Source organism: Schistocerca cancellata, chromosome 5 (assembly GCF_023864275.1).
Source record: "Schistocerca cancellata isolate TAMUIC-IGC-003103 chromosome 5, iqSchCanc2.1, whole genome shotgun sequence".
In the NCBI taxonomy this organism is placed as follows: domain Eukaryota; kingdom Metazoa; phylum Arthropoda; class Insecta; order Orthoptera; family Acrididae; genus Schistocerca; species Schistocerca cancellata.
The window spans coordinates 162,637,250-162,654,899 of NC_064630.1; the positions used below are offsets into that span (position 1 = coordinate 162,637,250).

General features: G+C 42.4%; 1 protein-coding gene across 1 annotated transcript in view; it reads left to right on the top strand.

The window, feature by feature from the left end:
• Window positions 1-11,149, top strand: part of LOC126188416 (uncharacterized) — a 58,784-nt gene extending 47,635 nt beyond the window's left edge. Inside the window, exons 3-4 of the mRNA XM_049930020.1 lie at window positions 4,075-4,135; window positions 11,015-11,149. Of these exons, the coding sequence (XP_049785977.1) occupies window positions 4,075-4,135; window positions 11,015-11,149 (196 nt within the window). The remainder of the gene's footprint in view (window positions 1-4,074; window positions 4,136-11,014) is intronic.
• Window positions 11,150-17,650: the final 6,501 nt, after the last annotated feature.

The window sequence follows — 17,650 nt, forward strand, 5'->3', positions numbered from 1 at the left end:
CTCGCATATGGGGGGACGACGGTTCAAACCATCCATATTTGGGTTTTTCTGGATTTTCCTAAATAGCTTCAGGCAAATGCCGGGATGGTTCATTTGACAGGGCACGGCCGTTTTCCTTCCCCATTCTTCCCTAATCCAAGCCTTCTGTCGTTGTCGACGGGAGGTTAAACACTAATCTCCTCCTCCTCCACCTCCTCCTCCTCCATTACTCAAGTCATTAAAACTATCCGTCACAATCGATTCAGAAAAGAAAAAAGTGAACTCAGTTTGTTAATAATAAATCTCTTCGTCCTAAAATTGGAATATTTTTTTAGCAACTTAGGCCGTGTGTACACAGAGGCTGATCAAGCGAATAGAGTTCGTCTTACATTTTTCTTTTTGCTTTTTTTTTCGGGGGGGGGGGGGGAATTTGTCACTGTTTCAAACCTTTAACCAATGCTTGAATTAATTAGCAGCTGCCCGCAGTTGCAGACTGTTTCGAAACTGACGGTGAATTACAACAATGCGATTTAAAAACTAATATAAGTCGTGTTACACAGTTTTAAATTTGACCTCTGGTCAGAAAAAAAATTTCGCGACGTGCTCCACTGTTCTGTCCCACACAGTAAAACGTCGCACCACACCGGTTGGGAAGGGCTTATGCAACTACGTAGCACACTCTGACATTCGGCGGGGGAGAATGAAGCAACCATCAAGGCATGCATATAAACCTTACAGATCTATTGAAACATGGCAGATAAACAGATTGTAAAGGTTCACTGTGACCGAACCCAGAGTGGTAAAAGAAGTATAAAAACGTGATTGCAAAAACGGCACTGAGCTAGATTATAACTAGCAGCGTTGTTTCAAATGACGTTGAGAAATTCTGGTTGTACGGCTGTTTCCACAAGTGGTCTCAGTTGTTTGCAGCGAGGGTCTATCATAACTGATTTTAGGCGAAGTTTGTTGAAATTGTAAAGCAAATAATCTGCAATTAATATTGTGGCGCAACTTTTTAACAATACCTATCACACCATAGTGGAACAGAACAAATAAATAATAGTTTTGTACCAATTTGTAGTTCGTGAAATGTGGTATAATAACATAGAATTACGTCGAATGTATTCGTCAAACGTTTCAAAACACAAAATTATGTTTTATTACCAATTATTACCAGTCTTTAAAAACACTGTGCAGTCACACAAGAGATAGTCCTAAACAGTGGTATTATGGTTAATATTCCCCAGACAAAACAGACAATGGGGTACTGGTCACCTGACACATGGGACCCGTAGCATTGCTACTTCTACAGTGGCTAAATGGATAACCGCCTCTGTGTATATGTAGCGTACCAGTCGGGTCACTAAGCACGCAGAATCAGAAAATTCTAGAGACGACGTAACGTGCACCCCAGGTAGTTCTGGTTTCATCATCATTATTATTATTATTATTAACAGACGGGGAATGATGATGGGAAATTGCTGGCCGATAACTTAATGAAGTTCGGTTCGGTACTGCCATGCTTATGAAGTCTGATTTTTTGTGAGTGAGGGGGGGGGGTGGAGGGGGAGGGGCTGTGAATGGAGCTCGAATGGTTCCAATGGAATTAGTAAATAACATTATCTTCAACAAAGGTAGTTCTAGAGAACGTTTACAAACGTAAGATGACTGAATGAAAATTGCGTCGCCAGCGACGACTAATAAGAATTAATATCAGATATTCCAGCAAAAAGCATCAGATGTTCCTCACCCTTCATCCTGTCACCCAGTGTAACGTACGACGCCCACAAATTTTCTAATAATAAATAACAAGCAGTAAATACAAATCTTTGGTAGTCATCCTGATGAAGGCTATGTTCAATAGCAGCCGACAGTTGGGAGTTTTATCACATGGAGTGGCCAAACTCCCGTAAGAATTGTAGTGTAGGAAAGATGTTTCATTCTACGATAATTCCTTATCGACGTCAAAATGATTAATTGGAACTTTTTAATGCTCTGAACACATTAACAGACCAGTAGGATTTCCATATCTTTCCGCAGTTATCAAGCTAAACTATTGAACTATTGACGTAATTAAAAACTTTCATATGTAACAAATAACTTCGAGCGCTGCGTAACAGTTACACACAATACCTCATGTGATCCTAAGCAATAGTGTTATCAGTGACCGTAATCGCAGAAAATACGTCTCTAGTATAATGAACTTCACTATCCAGAATATATTGGCACAATATATAGCCAGTAAATATGCCCATGATCTGAATTCTTCTCACTTCCCAACCTTTACTTATGTTTTATGTAAACGGTTTGCGAGACTTATGAATGCTCTAACACATTATTAGTTCAGCAGGAGTTCTAGAACTTTTCGCAATTAGTAAGACACACCACTGAACTGAAAAGCTATGATTACAACCTTCCATACATTTTCAAATCACTTTGGCCGCTGTGTAACAATTGAATATAAAACGTGAAGAGACCACAAACAGTTGCGTTATCGGCGGGTGCAATAGGCATAGTGTAAAGAATTCACTGTTCAGAACTTATTAGCCTGATAGGTAACTAGTAAATAAATCTATGATTCGAATTCTTCACACTTGCGAATCTTTGTCCATGTATTACGTAATGGACTGGAGACGGTTAATGGGACCTTTTTGAAGCTCTCATTATGTTCAGCAAGGTTTTACTACCGTTTTGTAAATATCGAGAAACACAACTGAAGTATCAGAATATAATTTCACTCTTTTATAGATTATCAAATCACTTCGCCTGCCCCGAAACATACAGACGACCTCATGGGATTTAAAACAACGGCGTTATCAATGATCGTACTGCAACAAGGAACAAATTGGACATAGTACGTTGAACGTCAGTTTGCACTTGACAGCCCATAAATGACATCAAGAATCGAGTTTTACACACTTGCAAGCTTTGTTCTGGGTATTATATAAAGAACTCGTCAGCTAACGCCGGTGGATGAATTTTGTAAGTGGCAAACCCTTTCTTAGATGGAAGATTAGTCTTTTATTTCTTCCTTTTTCTGTCAGGGACTAAAAGGTTGCATTAATACGGAAAGAAAATATTCTCTCTTTCAACGTAAGGTAAAATTTCGAAGACACATCTACGCAAGTAAGCGTTAAAATGTTCAGATTGCTATATAAAAGATTCTTATGACATAAAAGTATGCTTTAATAAAAACAGAACGTTACATAACTGACTCCACTAATACCGCCGCTACTGGACCGCAGACTTAAGCTGCAAAGAAAAATACATAGATCGCAGCAGAAATGTTCCACCGATTCTCATCACCTCAAGAAAATTCGATCCATTCTCTTATGAGAGAACCAAGGTTTCTAACAAGACTAAAATACAAATACGACACTTTAAGACCGATTGTTAATTCTGAAAATCTGTTATACACATTTCAATGCCGTAGCCTTGCAAATGTAAACAATTTTCAAGCTACAACATACTAATTAAGTTGTGTAAGCTATGTAAATCATGACAGTTCATGCTTAACTGAATGATCATACAGAGGATTAAATCTGGCAGATTAATTTTTCAAAATACATCACTTTCAGAAAAAATTCATCATTAATGTCTATTCTCCGACATAATCACTAAATGATCGCAAAAGATTTTTGTAATTAAGTCGGCTATTTGACTAACGTTTTGACCAATTGAATTACTTGTAATTTCCATGACACGATTATTAAAATATATAGCTCATAAAGAGAGAGGAGTGTAAGATAAATTTATTTTGAACCTAAATTCTTTACGTCGAAAAGTTTCCATAAAATACTGTGGTGGATGGGTAGTCTATCACTCATTTCTCTTTTAAATCGTTGGTTAACGCCTGTTATTATTGTAAGTTGAAAACTGAATATACGATTCTTTGCTCTGTGACCGGGACACGCGTAAATTTCATAATATTTCCCTGGAGGCAAATGTTCGACATTTTCAGGTGTTTATTAGTGGAAAGCAGCAACTCCCGAAAATTGCTACGTGCCAGCAGGAACCACAGCAACCACCTTAAATTATAGAGCAGCTAGCTCTGGAAAAATGTTTTTGAATTTACACAGCGTTGTCTGGCGGCAGGCACGAGAACCATCTGCTGATCCGCACGGGTGCCCTTCTAATTACAACAACAAGATTGGAAGTGAGTGAAAAGACAAAAAAAATGCAATAATTGGCTTTTTCTATTCATTTGTGACTCAAAACCGATAGCAAAAAATCATAATTACTATTACTTCTACAAAAACTTGCATGAAAGCGCTTACCTCACTATAACCTAATAGATCGCTTTTACATAGAGCTGATACATTAATTATCAGACTTATCCTTCCTCTGTTTCTTTCTGCTGTACCTACGTCAATAGAAACTTTTCTGTAGTGATATTACGCAAATTACCTGGCAAGTGAGGTTTCTCAATATTATAAATACACCTCTCTCTACGTTCACTCATTAAAATGAAGTTAGGCAATAAGCAACGTTACTAGCCACCAAAGATGAATTTATTTCGACTCCTTGTCCTAGACTGTACGATACTGCACCAATGTGGAGAAACAGTTCACCACCAGCTTCCCCGTTATTTAGTTATAGCTACCCAGTGAGAATTTGTAAACGTTTGCACAATCACCAGTGAAAGTTACGGTTTTCAGCCTTCATTCCCATCTATTTTGCACTGAAAGCTGAAAATAGAGGTGGTTCTCGACAAGACACTTCACTATTACGAGCGTTCTGAGAAATTATAGGGTCAAAAAACAGAAAAAGTATCCAACTGTTAGAAATATAAACTCGTACACTATCATCATACTCAAATTACATACCGCATTAACTAACGGAATAATTAACCTTCTATGCTTCGCTTAATACGGATCCTGACCCCCGGTACTACACCCCTGTACCCCAACTAAAACAACGTAATTACCATTAATCACAGTAACAAATAACCGCAGCTATAGAAAAATATATTTTTAAAATTAATGTCACTTACATGTCATTAAAGTATAAGCTTGAGCGATGTATGGACAGGGAAAAAAATTGAAGAAACCAACCCAGTATTCGCTAATCGATTCAGAGAAACCACGGACTAACTGAATTTTGATGGCTGGAATGAGATTCCACTAATTCAACCACTGTCCTACGTAGCTCGATGAAAATAGTTTCAGACGAAGCTTGTTTTAAAAAATCGCAACAGTGGATAGGCTTCGGCCATGAAATTTTTAAATTGCGTCCTGGAATAAAAGGAGAAAGTAAATAATATTTCCGAAGGTCTCGGTTATCAACGTACCAATTCAATGTAAGATTATCTGCCGCGGTAGAAAGACATTACTACCAGCAGCACGTAGCATTAGTTAACTTCATTACACTATGTTTCACAGGTACCATCAAATTGCACATGTATTTATTCTAGGCATTTCGACAACATGAAGTTGTAAACAGGCTTTCTCTGTTGTTATCCGTGGAGACATCGATTAAGGGAATAATTATTTACTGTGTTAGACGAATAGTCATGCGTGGCTCTAGGAAAACGCACGGTCACAGTGTGCCGTGGGAAAGACCTTTAAGAACGTTTGCTAGTCGCGTAGCGTGTTAGTCCCGTATTTTCGCAGCGCCCGCGGACATGGAATGTGTACAGCATAAATAATGGCAACGATGACAACCTCAGATGGCTTTTGCTGTTGAGTACGGAGAAGAGAGTAGTTATGTCATGTAAACCACCCTAGTTGTGCTTCATAGTACATGAAAAGGTCTTGCACAACAAACAGAATATCATGGCACATAACGTCGATGATAAAAAGTCATAATACCTGATAAGGGGATGTCGCAATGTAATAAATACAACATGTGAACGAGCGAAACGAAAACAAGTCTGGTCTGTCGCAACAATTATACAAGATTTATCATTATTGTTGCTATTGCTTCTTGAGTAACGTATTAGTTACGTAAGACGTTAAGAACAGAAGAGACTGAATGTTCAAGATAGTTCGTTTTTTAACGCGGTTATAATTTTAGAATTCAGTAACGAGCGCATCGTTATTGTTACAGTTTTCAAATGAAACTTTTCTATTAAAGCTAAAGAAAATCTTCTAGGAAATAATTGCAAGTGCCTTTAATCCAGTATGCAACACGCCATTTAAATATTTTTCGGCTCTTGCGATCGCTAAGACCACAAAACGCATACTGTTGACTTGATATCAAGGCCTAAAATGAAATATTTGGAAAATACTTCGTACTTTTGCAGTATGTGTGTTGCGTAAAAATAAATAACTTCCAACAGAATTTCACAAACAGTTTTAGAACTTTTACCAGAAAAGAAAACAAATACCTGTAGTATCACACTTCTGTATCGAGACGTCTATGTTACTAATTTCTAAGAAAAGTAAGAGGTATAATTCTCCTTAGCAGGTTTTTGAGGAAACGTACGTCTTGTGTAATAGCCCACCGCAAACGTACAACGTTTTAATTTTAAATTACCGCGAAGAAAAAGCTGTTTCCCAAACAAAACTATCATTCGCAGGCAAAAAATTTCCTTAAATCAAGAAGATTACTTTTTTGCATTAGCTAAAAAATATATTTAAAGTAAGTAAGGTACAGGACGTTGTACATAGTTTCTCTCAAAGAAAATTTCATATATAGAGGTCGTAACACTAATCATTTTATTTGCAATCTGTAAAGATGCTTTAAATCTCTCTTGAAACGGTTGAATCCCATAATGTTTGCATGTAGATAATCAAAGTACAGTGCACTAAACATGTCAATTGAAACCTTTCCCGAAACAAATTATGTCCATATCAAAATGAAATCTTTTATGATTATTAGTGAGTACACTCCTGCCGCGTACAGTGAAATACTTTCTACGCAAACCAAACTTAGCTGCATCGGTTAAGTTGTAAAACATAAAATATGTCGCTGCTCATTTTAAAATTTGTGATGTTTGTAATGTTTAGGTGGGCCTATAGCTCCTACCCACTAAATATGTATTTTTAACAAAGATCCTCTGTTCATTGTTTTACAGTGGTCTTGAAGGGATTCCATTCGGTTTGTATTTTCTGTCACATACGTTACAGTAAATGTAGGTCAGAAAATACTTATTACTTCGGTTATTTTCAGGAATCATCAAGTACCTTTCGTAACACGTTAGATAAGCTCATGATGTCAGTATTTCCATTGCTGTCGATTTTACCCCACGCTGCCCTTCGGATCTCTCCTGGAAATCACTATGAAAAATTATCGAGATCTTCCTCAGCATGGACTGTAAATTTAAACATTAATTTTAACGTAAGAGAGACATTTTTCACTTTAATTCACTAGTCACTTGCCTGCTCAGATTGTGGAATTACGCTGAATCGTTTATGAAACATGTTTATCGAATTAATATGTTACTTATATTTCGTAAAAAGGTTTAGTCATGCAGATTAAGCGTAGGTCACCAGTTCGCAAGACAGGAAAGAGAGTTTAGCCCGGAGTAAATTGGGGGCTATTGTAATGACTACTGCACCAGTCATTTCTTATCTTACAACATCTGAAAAAAATATTGAGCTCTGCTTCAGAAAGTACAAAAGTAGCTTTAAAATGTTTGCAAACAGATAGTTTATGCGGCTTCCCGACTCATCCGAGGTTAAATGGTGGCAGTTAGGTGAGTATCGGCTCATATTAATATAACAGTGGTAAAATCAGGAAATGGAGACACTGTCTCACTTTCATAGCAGCCTGGTAAGCCATTTCAGAACTAAGTTCAGGGCAGTCGAAGTGCAGTAGAATCTTTTCTATGATACACGGGGGGGGGGGGGGGGGGGCGAGACTAGTAGCAGAGTATTTTAAACACTGGAATCATATCCTGCAGGAGACGAGTTCAAATCCCTGTTCAGCCATACGGGTTTGTACTCGTATTTTCCATGATTTACCTAAATCAGTTCCATTGAATTTCTGATTGGTAATTTCAACAAGCACTGAATATTTCCTTCCCACACTGTTAACCAATCCGAGGTAGCGCTCCGCTTCGAATCACTCACCACCTTATCTTACTATATGAATTCGGAAACGCGAACTTAATTATCGGATACGTTTGGATCGGATTAAAAGAAAGTACGAATCATTTCGTGTTCTGACTGGTTACTACAAAGGAGGCGTTGGTCTATTTCACATCAGAAATGAAATAGCGATCACAGCAGCAGGTAACAAGTGATAGCTTTGTACCAAAAAAGGTAGTTATACATAGAGTTTTCTTGGATAAAAAAGGGCATTGTCCCTGCAAAATAATTCCTTGAGAATACTGCATTAGTTTCTTATACAACTATGTGCAGAAAGTTGGGAGAATAGGCTGCGTAGTTAAAAGAAAAAATGTCATGTTTCGTCACGATCACTTTACGTGCCCCTACAGATTCTTTGGCAATGAGAAAAAGGTATGTGAATCCTATTCACTAGTTTTGCAACTTCTGCTTTCTACCTATTCCAGTATCTAAAGAAAGTGACAGCCTGCAACACGTTGTCGAGTCTAGGCAGCTTTGAGTTTTCTGACATTTCGGAATCGTTGGCAGACTGTGTAATTAACAAAAAGGGGACTATGTTGAAAAAAAAATAGTCTTTCATTGTTTACCTTGTCTTTTTAGCAGCAGCAAAAATTCATTTTGTACCTAAAGAAGAGCGATACATTATTACAATATTCTGTTATATGCTCTTTTACTATTTTGTAAGTTTTTTTTTTCGTAACCGAATCACCGAGCAATACTTAACAGAGGCTCTGTAGAAGAACTGGGGTCTCAAGGAATCGTAATCTTGATAATAGAAGGAAGTGTGGAGGGTAAAAATTGTGAAGGGAAACGAAGGCTTGAGTTCATTAAGCAAGTTGAAGTGGATATAGCTGCAATAGTTACTATAAGATGAAGAGGCCTGCACTGAACAGACTACGGCAGAGAGCTGTATCAGATCAGTCTTAGAAGTGTAGATGGTTCAAATGGCTCTGAGCACTATGGGACTTAACTGCTGAGGTCATCAGTCCCCTAGAACTTAGAACTATTTAAACCTAACTAACCTAAGGACATCACACACATCCATGCCTGAGATAGGATTCGAACCTGCGACCGTAGCGGTCTCGAGGTTCCAGACTGTAGCGCCTAGAACCGCTCGGCCACCCAGTCCGGCAGAAGTGTAGACGATTACAACAACATAGAAGAACTAACTACTCGGGCGATCACAAAACGAAGTTGCAGTGCAAGGTTTCACTTCGTTTTTAGTCATCCCATGAGAAAGTACGACGAAAAGTGTCTATTAAACAGTATTAAAAGAGTGTGCACCCACCACAGTCATTTGGGGTTCTTCTAATGGGGCAGCCGCAACTGCATAAGTCCAGTTTGTAAAATGAAGAAACCGCACAACAGTTTCTTAAACCAAAATCTTTTATTGTGTACATGGCCGGCTTCGGAACACCTAAAGTTCATCTGGCGACAGATTTCCTGTTTGTATTCCCGGTCGCTCAGCATGGGGGAACGGTTTTTGTGGAATTTATATCCCTTTTATCATTTTGACATGAAATCTTTGGTTTCATGACAACGTTAGGTTGAAGGTGACCTCAGATGGTAAGGTGATTTTATTTTTTACACCTGATGTGTTGCGAAACCGGTCGTGTACACAACAAAAGATCGTGGATTTAGCAGTTGTCGTGAGGCTTTTTCATTTTACAAAATAAACTATCCTTTAGAAAAGTAACAGTTATTTTGGTACTTCAGTTACATTAACAAAAATAACTGCTGAGCACTACCTGCACAAATTCAGTTACAGTATACAGACATGGCACTAGTTACAAACATGCGTCAGGCAGATCAGGTGCAGTGACCGCCGCGAGCGTCCGTGTTCCCTATTTGCGTATTAAACCGAAGCACCCTTTAATAAGTGTACTCGATATTTATGGCACAAGAGCGTCCAAGGCGCGCCACGGTTTATACTCAGAGCGTTTCAGCACGAAGGAACGAGCAAGAGAACCCGTGGCTCGCGCATCTACTCGCTTGCATTCCTTCGGCCTGCCCCGGTGCTGCTTTCCGCCGCGCGCAGACGCGCTCAAATTAAACCGCCTCGCCTCTATAAACGCACCCAAGATTGCTCCAGCGCAAGACGAACGCGTGTTAATTATTATCGCCGAAGAAGGGAAAGACGGAGAGATAGAGAGAGAGAGGGAGGGAAAGAAACGGAGGGGTGGAGAGAGAAAGAGAGCGGAGAAATCCGACGAGCGGCGAGCAGCGCGCGTAATTATGCCCCCGAATTATCTCGGGGTGAGATTAGGCTTTATTTATTCCGGACGAAAGTTAACGAGTACCGCGGCGCGGGCCCGGTCAACTGCACCGCTCCGTGTTCATCGCCTGCTTCAAAAATTTATCGGCCTATTGCGTCGCTGGCGAGGAGACCTGGCCGCCATCCCCTCCACGCGTCGATCGCCGCTCCACTGTCAGTCACCGCCGTCAATGCTGCCACCCGCGCCAGTACCACAGCGGCAGTGGCGGCGCCACCATCACTCCCAACATTTTTCCGCCCGCCAACACTGACAACACTGGCGCATGCGCGAGGGCAGCATCTCTGACCAAAGACATTTCCCTCCGATCACAGAGAACATATGGACGGGCAGTCCCCGCAGAGCGAGTCCGCTAACCAAGTGACAGACGCTTGGGAGGGCGCGACGTCGGTCTAACACGAAGAGCACCGAGCACTCACACGCATTCACAGACACGTACACACACGCCGCACGGCAGTTCGGTCACTGAATGCGCCGGTGTCCGTCCGTGCGTCGGCGGTGGTGGTAGGCCATCCTGCGCGTGACGACGCAGCCGCCCCCGAGCGGCGACCGGCGGCCATCGCAGGCACCTTCACTGTGAGCTCGCAGCACAACGCCTGGCCGCGCCGAGCCGCGCAGCGCAGCGCCAAACGACCGGCTGCTGCCTGCCGGGCTATAAGGTATATAAGCGGGCCCTCGGACACCGACCAATAAATATTAAACGGGAACAAACAAATGGTTGTTTCTCCTTCTCTGCGCGCGCGTTGTCAGCTCCGCCGGCCCCCTCGCCGGCACCTGTCCACCCCTCCGCCCGCGCCGCTCTTAGTGAATTACAATCTTCCCCCGGACACACATCACGGGGCCCCGCCGGCCGCAGCTGCCGCCGCCGCCGCCGCCGCCGCCTGACACCCACGATCCATCTTCTTCATCCCGGGCCGGCCATAGCCAATTCTGCTCCCGCCGCGGTCTTTCCCAGCGTGCACCGCACTACCCGAGCGAGAGGGATGGAAGACAGACCCTCTGGTGCCTTCGTCCTCTAAACGATCTTTTCAGTGACACTGCCCGTCCACAAAAGAATCAGATACACGTCTAATTCTACATCTGTACGCCCAGACCTACTTACCCTTCATAAGCATCACAATATCGATGCACTACCGAAACGAGTACACTAGTACACTACTGGCCATTAAAATTGCTACACCACGAAGATGACGTGCTACAGACGCGAAATTTAACCGACAGGAAGAAGATGCTGTGATATGCAAATGATTAGCTTTTCAGAGCAATCACACAAGGTTGGCGCCGGTGGCGACACCTACAACGTGCTGACATGAGGAAAGTTTCCAACCGATTTCTCATACACAGACAGCAGTTGACCGGCGTTGCCTGGTGGAACGTTGTTGTGATGCCTTGCGTAAGGAGGAGAAATACGTACCATCACGTTTCCAACTTCGATAAAGGTCGGATTGTAGCCTATCGCGATTGCGGTTTATCGTAGTGCGCCATTGCGGCTCGCGTTGGTCGAGATCCAATGACTGTTAGCAGAATATGGAATCGGTGCGTTCAGGAGTGTAATACGGAACGCCGTGCTGGATCCCAACGGCCTCGTATCACTAGCAGTCAAGATGACAGGCATCTGATCCGCATGGCTGTAACGGATCGTGCACCCACGTCTCGATCCCTGAGTCAACAGATGGGGACGTTTGCAAGATAACAACCATCTGCACGAACAGTTCGACGACGTTTGCAGCCGCATGGACTATCAGCTCGGAGACCATGGCTGCAGTTACCCTTGACGCTGCAATTCAGACAGGAGCGCCTGCGATGCTGTACTCAACGTCGAACCTGGGTGCACAAATGGCAAAACGTCATTTTTTCGGATGAATCCAGGTACTGTTTACAGCATCATGATGGTCGCATCTGTGGTTGGCGACATCGCGGTGAACGCACATTGGAAGCGTGTATTCGTCATTGACATACTGGCGTATCACCCGGCGTGATGGTATGGGGTACCATTGGTTACACGTCTCGGTCACCTCTTGTTCGCATTGACGGCACTTTGAACAGTGGACGTTACATTTCAGATGTGTCACGACCCGTGGTTCTACCCTTCATTCGATCCCTGCGGAAACCTACATTTCAGGCATTACCTCTCATCATGGACAACACTTTGAGAGCAGCGGTGTTTGCGTAGAGTTGTTACTGCTAACAGGCAAGCAACACTGCGTGAAATAATCGCAGAAATCTATGTGGGACCTGCGACGAACTTACCCGTTAAGACAGTGCGGCGAAACTTGGCGTTAATGAGTTATGGCAGCAGACGACCGACGTAAGTGCCTATTACACCTCTCCTGGGCTCGTGACCATATCGGTTAGTCACCTGAGGACTGGAAAACCTGTGATGAGTCCCGATTTCAGTTGGTCAGAGCTGATGGTAGGGTTCGAGTGTGGTGCGTACCCCATCAAGTCATGGACCCAACTTGTCAAATTGTTCAAATGGCTCTGAGCACTATGGGACTTAACATCTATGGTCATCAGTCCCCTAGAACTTAGAACTACTTAAACCTAACTAACCTAAGGACATCACACACATCCATGCCCGAGGCAAGATTCGAACCTGCGACCGCAGCAGTCGCGCGGTTCTGGACCGAAGCGCCTAGAAGCGCTCGGCCACTGCGGCCGGCTTAAGCAGACTTAAAATTCGTACAAAAACCTACAAGTACCAGCCCACACTGGACCTCTGTGAATAGCTGTACTTTAATTATAACTGCCCCGTTCAATAAAATCCACAAATGAAATCTCCTACAAGTACAAGCATATCCACAGAAAAACATACTAGTTCACTTACATCCAAATACAAACCCACAAATAGCATTAAATCGATACACAAATCTACAAGTACAATAAAATAAACACAGCAACGAACAGGTACAATAACAACAAAACGCAGGCCAAAAGGTCCAGTAAAATCTCACACAAACCTACAATAACAACAAACAAGTAGTATTAAATCCATACAGAAACCTCCAGTTACCACCCAACAACCATAATTAAGTTCACAAGAAAAAATAGCCAACCAGCAGAATAACATTCACGCACAAATCAACAAGTACAGCAACATACGTAAGTAAAAAAGTACAATACCAAATCTGTAAACAAAGCAACAAGTACAATAAAATCCATAGATAGACCAACAACTAAAATGAAATTCACAGGGAAACCTACTACAACAACAAAATCAAGTGGAATTAAATTCACACACAAACTTGCAAGTACACGAAATCGACATTCAGCCCCCACCAAATCAGACAAATGCATATACAGTCCTATAAGTCCAACTAATGGTTCAAATGGCTCTGAGCACTATGAGACTTAACATCTGAGGTCATCAGTCCCCTAGAACTTAGAACTACTTAAACCTAACTAACCTAAGGACATCACACACATCCATGCCCGAGGCAGGATTCGAACCTGCGACCGTAGCAGTAGCGCGGTTCCAGACTGAAGCCCCCAGAACCGCTCGGACACACCGGCCGGCCATGAAGTCATTGTTTTATACAAATAAAACAGTAGAAACTGAAGATGAGCTAAGGTCTCAGTTGGCGATCGCTGTGTAGAAGGGGCGACAGCATAACTGAGCCAGAGGCCAAGTTTTACTCACCTTTGTAATGCTGCCATTGACTTGCTATGACGTTCAGTTGTTGCTTATAACGTGTGCGTCCTTTATGTCCATAAAAAACCTATGCTTTTCCTACGATTTCTTCTATACCTCAAAGGGCTGAATTTAGGATCCTCCACCATCTGTGTTGTTTTGACCATAACGGTTTGAGGCACCCTCTACGTGACAGGTCAGGTATCCTGGTCGCCGAACTGGCGTTTTGCTGGAATGCTTTCACTTGCCAGTGAACTACAAGTAAGTAGCCTGTTTGTCTAAAAATTATACCCCTAGTGTAATATGTGTTTTATTGCGGAAAAGTTCCTTTGTTCCGCACTGAGGAACTATATTCAAATTTTGTTTCCTTCTCTGACACTTTCAAAACCTACCTGCATTACTGTAGCTTACTGTTACACATGGATAAATAAGCAATGATCTCGTAAATCAGTTATTATTATACACTATGTGATCAAAAGTATCCGGACACCTGGCTGAAAATTACTTACACTTTCGTGGCGCCCTCCATCGGTAATGCTCGAATTCAGTATAGTGTTGGCCCACCATTAGCCTTGATGACAGCTTCCACTCTCGCAGGCACACGTTCAATCAGGTGCAGTGAGGTTCCTTAGGGAATGGAAGCCCATTCTTCACGAAGTGCTGCGCTGAGGAGAGGTATCGACGTCGGTCGGTGAGGCCTGGCACGAAGTCGGCGTACCAAGTGACCAGGGATGATATTGTCGTGTAACTACTTCGCCACAGGCTGTGCATTATGAACAGGTGCTTGATCGTGTTGAAAGATGCAATCGCCGTCCCCGAATTGCTCTTCAACAATGGGAAGAAAGAAGGTGCTTAAAACATCAAGGCCTGTGCTGTGATAGTGCCACGCAAAATAACACGGAGTGCATGCCCCCTCCATGAAAAACACGGCCACGTCATAACACCACCGCCTCCGAATTTTACTGTTAGCACTACACACGCTGGCAGATGACGTTCACCGGGCATCCGCCATACCCACGACCTGCCATCGGATCGCCACATCGTGTACCGTGATTCGTCACTCCACACAATGTTTTTCCGCTGTTCAATCGTCCAATGTTTACGCTCCTTACACTAAGCGAGGCGTCGTTTGGCATTTACCAGCGTGACGTGTGGCTTATGAGCAGCCGCATGACCATGAAATCCCAGTTTTCTCACCTCCCGCCTAACTGTCATAGTACTTGCAGTGGATCCTGATGCAGTTTGGAATTCCTGCGTGATGGTCTGGATAGATGTCTGCCTATCACACATTACGACCCTCTTCAATTGTCGGCGGTCTCTGTCAGTCAACAGACGAGATCGGCCTGTACGCTTTTGTGCTGTAAGTATCCCTTCAAGTTTCCACTTCACTATCACATCTAAAACAGTGAACATAGGGATGTTTAGGAGTGTGTAAATCTCGCGTAGAGAAGCATGACACAAGTGACACCCAATCACCTGACCACGTTCGAAGTCCGTAAGTTCCGCTGAGCGCCCCATTCTGCAGTCTCACGATGTCTAGTGACTACTGAGGTCGCTGATATGGAGTACCTGGCTGTAGGTGGCAGCACAACGCACCTAATATGAAAAACGTATGTTTTTGGGGGTGTCCGGATACCTTTGATCACATACTGCAGATGTTAGAGAAAGTATAGAAAACGCTAGAACCAACGTACAACACACACACATCTGTAATGCAGAGAAGAAACTGCAAATAGACGCATCGGTAACCCAATATTTAGACATGATTTTATAACAACGACTGTTTGAAAAACAAGGAAAATTGCGAGTAAAATTGTCTCTGTGAACTGTAAACTTCCTGGCGGCGTAATTTCGACGGCTCTTGGGACCGCCGTCTTCGGCGAGTTCCATGACTGGAAGCCTTGTGCACAATTTAGGTTTGTTCCTTGAATTCAGGGGAACCTATAAATCGGCGCAGTTTGAAACTATTGATGTGATTACTGACATGCAAATTATAAATTGTGGACAGTAACGTAAAGGAGACAGTGGAACCTTTCATTCATCAAAAAATCGTCTGTAACTAGGAGTAGAATTAACTGTTTGACGAAGAACGGCAGAAGGTATGACCAAGCAAATACTGGAAGGTCCGACTTTCGCTGGACGAAGGATCTGCTATCATCCATGAGTGCAGCAGAGTCGGACAATATCCGACTTACCTACGTAAATGAACAAGTATTATGTTTGAGCGATACAACAATATTCGCAGATCTGGAAAAGAAAAGCACCTCATCAGAAGTCTGATAGGAGGTACTAAATCCCTTAAGAAAGAGATAGTCAAAAGCAGCGCTGTAGCTATGCTTATTACGGCCTGGTCCACGAATTCACCGTAATAATTAAATGGTGAAGCTGCCCCGGAGAAATTTTACTAAGGAAACAACAGATGCAACGGTGGCAACACCAGATTCTTCCGGTGACTGCTGTAGCGCTCGCGTAAATAAAGAAAATTAAAGAGTGCTTATTATATAATAGTAATGTCACAACATCAGTTGCAGTTGGTAATACAGTAATTAAGGGAGATGGTTGCTGAAATAATTATTTAAGGACATAACGGTGAAATTAATTCCTTAAATATTCTTCGAGTTAAAAAAAAAAAAGGTTCAAATGGCTCTGAGCACTATGGGACTTAACATCGGAGGTCATCAGTCCCCTAGAACTTAGAACTAGTTAAACCTAACTAACTTAAGGACATAACACACAGCCATGCCTGAGGCAGGATTCGAGCCTGCGACCGTAGCAGTCGCGCGGTTCCGAACTGAAGCGCCTAGAACCGCTCGGCCACCGCGGCCGGCATTCTTCAAGTTACGTAGACATAATAACTCCTAGTCTCACCGAAGATTGCTACACTGCCTCTCTCGTCAATAATAAGTGACTTTGTGAAGACGAATAATTGACAATGTTATCTGTTTAGACGTCTGTCTCCCGCATCAGTATTTATACGTGGACCCCCACATAACTGTGAATATGTAGGATTTGCTCTTAAACATTTAAAAGACAGGAATGGCGAGTGTATTCAGATATGGAGTAACTATAATTGAATTACACTAAACATATAATTTACCTCATTTTTAACAGCTTCTCAGGTATGACGCACCATACAACGTCTCTTCAGCAGTGCCTCTGTTCTTGACCTAACGGTATAGCCTTAATCCGAAATTCATATACAATAAAGTAGCCCGACAGAGCAATGGATAATATAGTGCAGTTCGATGCCTATGCTAGAAGAAGAAGGCAGCAGACGGAGAAAGCTGATCACCGGTTTGGAAAAAAGCGAGGAACGTAATTCTATCACTGACCACATAAAAACTGTCTGTCTGCCACTACCTCTGAAAATGAGTCTCTAAACGTAGATAAAAGTTTAATTTTTATGTTGATGTAACACTGCGAAGGGAGTTGTCACCTAATCTTTGGTTTCCTACGCTGAACATTGTATTTTCTACTAAAATAAATACCGGTCACATTGTCACTGACGCCTGACGGTCAATTCGTCTAAATTATAATTTATAGGAAGATCAGAGTTAAGCATCCCGTCGACTACGATGTCATTGGTGACAAGGTAGAACTTCGCACTAAGGAAGAATGGGGAAGGATATGGTAGGAAATCGGCCGTACCCTTTCGACGGAACCATGACGGCACTGGTCCCTTAAGGACTTACGGAGATAACAGAAAATCTAAATCTCGATCGTCAAACGTATTTTCAACCGCCGTCACTTCGCTT